The sequence below is a fragment of the Gracilinanus agilis genome, chromosome 5 (assembly GCF_016433145.1).
Source record: "Gracilinanus agilis isolate LMUSP501 chromosome 5, AgileGrace, whole genome shotgun sequence".
NCBI classification, from domain to species: Eukaryota; Metazoa; Chordata; class Mammalia; order Didelphimorphia; family Didelphidae; genus Gracilinanus; species Gracilinanus agilis.
This window is the reverse complement of record NC_058134.1, coordinates 267,221,011-267,228,732: the sequence shown is the minus strand read 5'-3', so window position 1 is coordinate 267,228,732 and position 7,722 is coordinate 267,221,011. Positions and strand designations below refer to the sequence as shown.

The 7,722-nt window shown below is 44.4% G+C and overlaps 1 protein-coding gene across 1 annotated transcript in view; it reads right to left on the bottom strand.

The window, feature by feature from the left end:
* Window positions 1-277: 277 nt before the first annotated feature.
* BEST3 (bestrophin 3) overlaps window positions 278-7,722 on the bottom strand; it is a 41,216-nt gene continuing 33,771 nt past the window's right edge. The window contains exon 9 of the mRNA XM_044677848.1: window positions 278-1,796. Within this exon, the coding sequence (XP_044533783.1) occupies window positions 866-1,796 (931 nt within the window). The 3' untranslated portion in view covers window positions 278-865. The remainder of the gene's footprint in view (window positions 1,797-7,722) is intronic.

The following is a 7,722-nucleotide window of genomic DNA, read 5'->3' as shown; positions in this document are numbered from 1 at the left end:
GATCTAGAGGTAGCTAGGGAGCTTTAAATCACAGTGGATAGAGTCTGGAGTCAGGAAGATCTGACAGACAGTTACTAGCTGTATGACCCTGGGCAAGTCACTTAACCCTGTTTGCCTCAGTTTCCTCATCTGTAAAATGAGTTGGAGAAAGAAATAGCCAGCCACTCTAGTATCTTGACCAAGAAAACCCTAAATGGGGTCAAAAAAGTTGGACGCAACCGAAACAACAACACAGAACCAGAGAGGGACCAAGAATAAAAAGATAGGAGAGTAAAAATAGGAAAAGAAAACATTCTTAAAATGGAGGGAAAAAATCATTAAGGAGCACAACGATAAGATGATTTAAGTGAGATAATAGAAAAACTTCATGAACTGCCAAGATGGAGAGTAAGTCCTAGCCAGAGCCAGTAGGGTGGGGAAGGAGCTTGAAAGGTTCATTAATTCCCTGCCTTCCGGAAGAAGAAAGTCCAAAGCCAGTCTAGGGCCAGTGGCAAAGAAAAAAAGCCCAGCAGGTGTTTCTCGTTGTGTGATGTTGTTTGGACAGATCCGTTGTTCAGTTAGAAAGCTATGGGCCTGGAGCCTGGGTAACTTCCCTGGAAACAAGCCTGTGATCAATAATGGTTTTCCTAAAAATCCTTGCACACCCCGTCCCTAGTAGGGTGCCTGGCACACAGCAGAAACTTAATAAATGACTCTTGATCGGGTTTTTCTTTTTCTTTCTTTTTTCTTCTTTAGGAAAGCTGACCCATTCTGTTCCCTCTTCCCGCAGTTTTAACAGATCGCAGAACATCATCATTTGGACGGTTCTCAGTGTTGGCCAAAGTGAGCTAGTGGGGGGTAGAGAGAACTGTCCGAGGGTCTTAAGCTAGAACCAGATCCCGGAACCTTGGGCCATTCCTTTCGGTGATGCTTCAGGGTGTTCGTTATTGAAGTCTGTGATATCTGTTTCTTTGGTGTCCAGTTGTTCTAACAAATCATAAACGTCCGGAGGGGTGTGCGGGGCAGCCACGAAGTGAATTCCGCTGGTCTCCGAGGACGTCTCTGTGTCTATTAAAAGAATAGTTTCAGGGGCCGCAGGGTCGGAGCTGAGTCCTGACAAGGAGGCTTGACTAGACTCGAGGAATCCTGGGAGGCTCCACCGTTTGGGGTACTTGTCCTCGGCGCTGTTCTCAAAAGCGAACTCGAGAATCTGGGCTTCCGTTTCGGGTGAAATGGCCTGCGGCGTTTGGGAAGGGGCCGGGTTGGAATCCTCCCGCTCCGCCGCCCGCTCAGCTCTGATTGGCTGAACTCCCGAAAGCAAAGAGTCTGGGATGGAGGACAGCGGGCTGGGCTGGTAGCTGTCCAGGGATGTTGGCGTCGACAGGTCGGCGGAAGTGACCAACACTTCGGGCACTCGAAGGCTTGTTTTTGTGGGGGAGGCATTAGCGCTGGACTGTGGGGTCAGGCTCATCAACGTGCTCGTCCGGCTGGTTTCTCTAATCACAGACAGGTCTCCCATGCTGGCGTGGAGCTTGGGGCTGCTCTCCTCCGGAGCGAGCTTCTTTTTGGCTCGGGCTCGGGCCTGGCGGCCTCGGGGGGGCACGTCCAGCAAGCCGCTCACGTGGCTCAGTTCACTTGTGGGGAAGAACACGGAGCTGTCGCTCGCCTGCCTCCCGTAACTGCGCCTCGCTGGGCTGTTGGGGGCTTCGTGGACACTCAGGAAGCGTTTCACTTTCCTGATCACTGAACGCCTCGGGCCGTGCTTCTCGTCATCCCAAAGCCATTCTTCTCCGCCAGGGAAGTAGGACCCGGACAACCTGAAACATAACGAGAGCATATAAGCAGGGGTTTTCTGCAGGCTCGCTCTGGAGGCAGAATCAATCAACTACTGGACTCGGGTTTTAAAAAACCCTTACCTACGGGGGCAGCTGGGTAGCTCAGTGGATTGAGAGTCGGGCCTAGAGACGGAAGGTCCTAGGTTCAAGTCCGGCCTCAGACACTTCCCAGCTGTGTGACCCTGGGCTAGTCATTTGACCCCCATTGCCTACCCTTACCACTCTTCCACCAAGGTACCAATACACAGTATTGACTCCAAGACCGAAGGTAAGGGTTTAAAAAAAACAAAAACAAAAACAAAAAAACCCCTTACCTTCTCTGCCTTAGAATCCATGCTGTGCATTGGTTCCAAGGTGAAGGAGTAAGGAGTGGGAAGGGCTAGGCAATGGGGGGTTAAGGGACTTGCCCAGGGTCACACAGATAGGAACTATCCGAGATAAGATTTGAAAACAGGGCTTCCGGTCTCTGGGTCTGGTTCTTGATCCACTGAGCCACCTAACTGCCCCCTACTCACAATTTTAAATTGCTTATTATGTACCAGGCACTGGGCTAAGCATCAGAAGAAGGTAGGCAGCACTAAATCAGAATGGATTAAAAAGCCATCCAGTGATGGGCAAACTACTGCCTCAGGCCAGATGTGGCCCCCTGAAATGTTCTATCCTGCTGACGAATACAATGAGTAGGATAGAATACAATGAAATCTTGAAAGAGTTGCCTTAGAAACAGACTGACAGATGAGCATTTCCTTTCCTTTGGCCCCCTCTTTACAAAGTTTGCTCATCACTACCTTAGACTATTAGCTATGTGAATGTGGGCAAGTCAACTACTTAAATCACTCTGGGTCTCAATTTCCTCATTTGTAACATGAGAGGGCTGCACGCAATGATCTCTTAAAATTTTAAATCTGGGGGCATCTGGGTGGCTCAGTGGATTGAGAGCCAGGCCTAGACATGGGAGGTCCTAGGTTCAAATCTGGCCTCAGATACTTCCTAGCTGCGTGACCCTGGGCAAGTCACTTAACCCCCATTGCCTAGCCTTTACCACTCTTCTGTCTTGGAAGCAATACACAGTACTGACTCCAAGATGGAAGGTAAGAATTTGAAAAATGAAATAAAATAAAATTCTAAATCTATGATCCAAGTAACAGTTTCTACTCTCAAAAATTTAGCATTCTAGCTAGAAGGACAAACAACATGTATCCCTAGATGTATACCTAAAATGTATACCATTTTACTGATGAGAAAACTGAGGCAGGCAGAGGTTAAGTGACTTGCCCAGTATCACACAGCTAGTAAGTGTCAAAGACTGATTTTGAATTCAAGTCTTCCTGAGTTGAAGTCCAGCACTCTATCCACTGGGCCACCCAGCCGTGTTAAGATGGGATGTGGAATGTTGTGTGAGAAGACTAGCAAGAAAATCAGAGTGTAAATGACTCACTCAGAGTGTTTTTCCTAAAGTGACAATGTTCACTTGGGAAGTGTAGGCTTTAATGATTCAGAAAGAAACAGTGTCTATCCCCCTTTCCCCATCACCTACCAGCTGACAAGATGCTTCCAACACCTCCCAATCAACCAAAAGGAAAGAAAGAGATCCAAAGAAATCAATTCCCCTGGATAAAGCCCTGGAGCCTTTTACAAACAAGATGTTCTTCGGAAGAATGAATCCCCTGTGTGCTCATGAATGTACAGCAGGGAGACTTTCCTTGGTGAATGACGTAGTGGGATTATCTTCCTCAAATCCCTACAATCCTTTTAGATATTTCAAGTTCCTGTCTGCTGAGGAAGATAACCTAGTGTTACAGAAAGAGAATTGAGAGAACTTGGCTCAGATTTCAACTCTTGACATAATTTTTCTGGGTTTCAACTTCCTTATCCACAAGAGCAGTTAATAATATGCAAGTATGACTATTGCTGCTTTTCTCATGGGGTCATTGGGAGGAAGGTGAATGAGAACAGGGAGTTATTTGTAACCACAGATGAAGAAAGCAGAAATAGAATGAGATCAGAAATGTAGCATTAGAGCTAAAAGGGGCATTGGTGGACTAAGCCATGTCTTCATTTTTATAAATACTTTCTCTCTCTCTCTCTCTCTCTCTCTCTCTCTCTCTCTCTCTCTCTCTCTCTCTCTCTCTCATACAAGTAACAGTTTCTACTCAAAAATTTAGCATTTTCTCTCCTTCTTCTCCTCTCCTCTCCTCTCCTCTTCTCTCTCTTTCTCTCTACCCCTCCATATATATATTCTAGAGATGTAAATAATTAAACAAAAACAAACAAATAAATAAATTCTATAAATAGAAGGAACTTAGACCACAAGTGTCAAACAGGGGGCTAGTGGCCCAAGACACACATGAGAAATGACTCAGATTACAATGTAATTAGGAAATATTTCATAAAATAAATAAATAAAAATACAATAGAACATGGATAAGGTTGATGAGTGCTTTTCTAAGTCAATATGATGCCAGTTCAGTGACCCCATTTCTATTTGAGTTTGATACCACATCCTTAGGCTAGATGAAATGTAATAGAGTGCTAGATTTGAAAATAGAGAAGAGTAGGGTTCAAATCCTGCCTTTGATACTTGCTAGCTAGCTGTATGAGCCTAGGCAAGTCACTTCAAAGCTCTCTGCCTTGGTTTCCTCATCTGTAAAATGAGCAGCTAGGGTTTGATGACATCTGAGGTCCCTGCCAGCTTTAATTCGATGATTCTATCACTTGTTTAGATTAAAAATGTTTCATTTTGTTTTTTGTACTTGTTTTGAAGCCCAGCAATGTCGGGCTTTGCTTTCATGGTGAAAGTGAAACTCGGCCAATCTGTCTACTTATTGCCTCTCTCTGCTGCCTCGGAGCGTTGACGAGGAACTCAAAATTCCTCTTGCTTTATCTAAGGCTCATACCAAAACCATGAAGGCTCCCCTAGGAAGTGCTGGCAACCCAGTTTATTAGGTTGTTACATTCTAATACCTGAGCTGAAATCAGTAGTGATAAAGGTCACAGAAAAAAATGAGAACTGCCAGGCATGATGCATGTAGCATGAATATAATGAGGGAAAGGTTAAGGGAGAAAGCAGAAAGAAAAGAAAAAAAAGATGGCGGGAGGAAACGACTAAAAGCTAGGTACGTGGACCGGTCAGTTAGCTAGATGTCCTAGGCAGTGTCCTTTTATAGCGATGCTTGGGCTTAAGATGGAGAGCTGGCCGCTGGTCTAGAAATCCAGCAGTGGTCCCCGTTACTGAATAGCCACTTGGCCCAAGGAGAGCTGTACTCTGGTAGGATCCAGTTACATAGAAACATGACTCATGACTGAGTGGTCGTCACACTGGCCCAGCTTGTAAGGTGGTACGAGGTCAACTCCTGGGTCATGCTTGACAGGGATTCATTTACCAGTGGAGGAACTGGAGATGAGACAAGGTCAATAGATCAGTAAGTTTCCCCACTATTTGCTCTGGGACTCAGGTCAAATTGGAGCTGTCCATCATTTCCTATCTATCCTTGGGTGACCAGTGCCAGTTCTAACCTCAGAAAGCGATGGAGTCTAGTGGCCCTGCAGCAGTAATCTCTACAAGGCTTCCCCAAATGGCAATATCCAAATCTAGATTAAAAAAAAATCAACAAGGCTATTGGCATAGGAAGACCCCATGATGCAGAAGGAAGAATATTGGTGTCCTAAATTCAAATCTGGCCTAAGATAATGGATGTGGCAAAGTCAGTTAACTAACATGGGCCTCAGTTTCTTCATTTTGTAAAATGAAAAAACTGGACTAGTTCGGGATGTCTGTTTGAGTTCTACATCTATGATTTAGCTGGGTCTGATGTATTTGAATTCACACTATTTGGAGTTAGAGTTATGGAAAATACGGTGAATGGTTCTTTTGTTGTTCAGTCGTGTCTGACTTTTCAGACCTCATTTGGCATTTTCTTGGCAAAGATACTGCAGTAGTTTGCTATTTCCTTCTCTAGCTCATTTGACAGATGAGGAAACTGAGGCAAATAGGGTTTAAGTGACTTGGCCAGGATCACACAGCTAATAAGTGTCTGAGACCAGATTTGAACTCAGGTCTTCCAGACCCCAAGTCCAGTGCTCTATCCACCATGCTACCTAGCTTACAGATATCATCACGTCATATATTCACCAAATTCCTTTCCTAAACCAGAATTGGATCCTTGCTAAGTTTCTTTTCCCTGCTATGGCTAAGTAGACTCTCTTTTGTTACATTTCAGACGGTCAAAGAGTGTCTCATTTCAATCCCGTCCCAAGCCTGGACCACTGAACTGGCCTGAGTCAGGCTTGGCCACAACACAGGACCTCTGACTCCCATTCCGAGGCTCTTCTCTCTACACACATTGTCCCTTCTCATCTTTCTCCGTAGGTAGCCAGAAAAAACAAATGTTGCCTTCACTCTAATACAAACCTTAGCTATCATGCTAAGTGCCAGGGATAAACACATGTCCCCAAGATCAGAACTTTCTGCCTCTTTAATCTCTAACGGGGTCCCTGGAGATGGTATTTGTTTGTCATTTTTGGCAGAGGAATAGTTTAGTTTTTAGTAGATTACACAAGACCAATAGATGATTTAATGAAAGTCGTTTAAAAATAGAACCTGCCAGGTCATCAAAAAATAGAATCAGGAGGATCTAGGTTCAAATCTGACCTCAGACATTTCCTAACTGTGTGACCCTGGGCAAATCACTTATCCCTGATTGGCCTAGTCTTTGCCATTCTCTTGTCTTAGAATTATTACTAGATAGAAGAGAAGAGCTTAAAAATAGAGCCTGATTTAAAAAAAAAGCTTCAGAGAATCTAGTTTGAATATTTTCTCCCTTCCCCCAAACTTTGGAAGGAATCTAGGGGGCCAGGAAAAGGGCATCACAGTGTTGGTCTAGTAGCCAAGAGATCACTGGGTAGAAGTGGTTCCATGCATGCAACTTGGGGCCAGCAGAAGACCATGAGCCATGGGGCCAAGGAGTTGGAGAACCATGGCAGGAAAGAAGCATCCCCTCTGGATATTGGTCACTCCTGACACCAGCAGCAAAGCTCGGTCCTAGTAATGTCTCTGTCTCAGCCGACCTCACTGGCCATACCAAGAATGATGTCTGGTCAGCATCTTTGGCCTTTGTTGTCCATTTTCCATGTTGGTTTTTAACTGAACGCTTGAACCGTCTGAGTCATGAAACAGAAATTACTGATGGAAATTTATCATCATAAATGGGTTCAGAAAAACAACTCTAAGCACCCCGGAATACACATTACACCTCGACAACATGAAAAACAATGTCCTCTACTATGAACTCAATCTAACCATAATAATAATGATAGCCAGAAGATCTGTAGCACTTTAGGGCAGAAAATGAAGTGCTGACCCTGAAGTCAGGAAGATTCAAGTTTGTGAATTCAAATTTGGTTTTAGACTCCTACTAGTTGTGTGGCCCTGGGCAAGTCACTTAACTCTGTTGGCCTCAGTTACCTCATCTGTAAAAGGAGGTAGAGAAGGAAATGGCAAATATTCCAGAGTCTTTGCCAAGAAAACCCCAAATGGTCACAGAGAGTTGGACACAATTGAAAAATAACGTAATAACAATAACAGATAGCACTCTTAAAAGAAAAAAAGACGCCTTACTTTCTGTCTTAGTAATAACTCTAAGAGAGAAGGGCAAGGGCTAGGCAGATGGGATTCAGTGACTTGTCCAGAGTCACACAGCCAGGAAGTGCCTGAGGTCAGATTTGAATCCAGTATCTCTTATCTCCAGGCCTGATGCTCTATGCACTGTGCCACCTAGCTGCCCCAGATGAATAGCACTTTAAGGTTTGCAAAACACTTTATAAATCTTATCTCATTTGATCCTTACAACAGCCCTGGGAAGTAGGTGCTATTATACATTTAATATTATATATATATATATATATATAT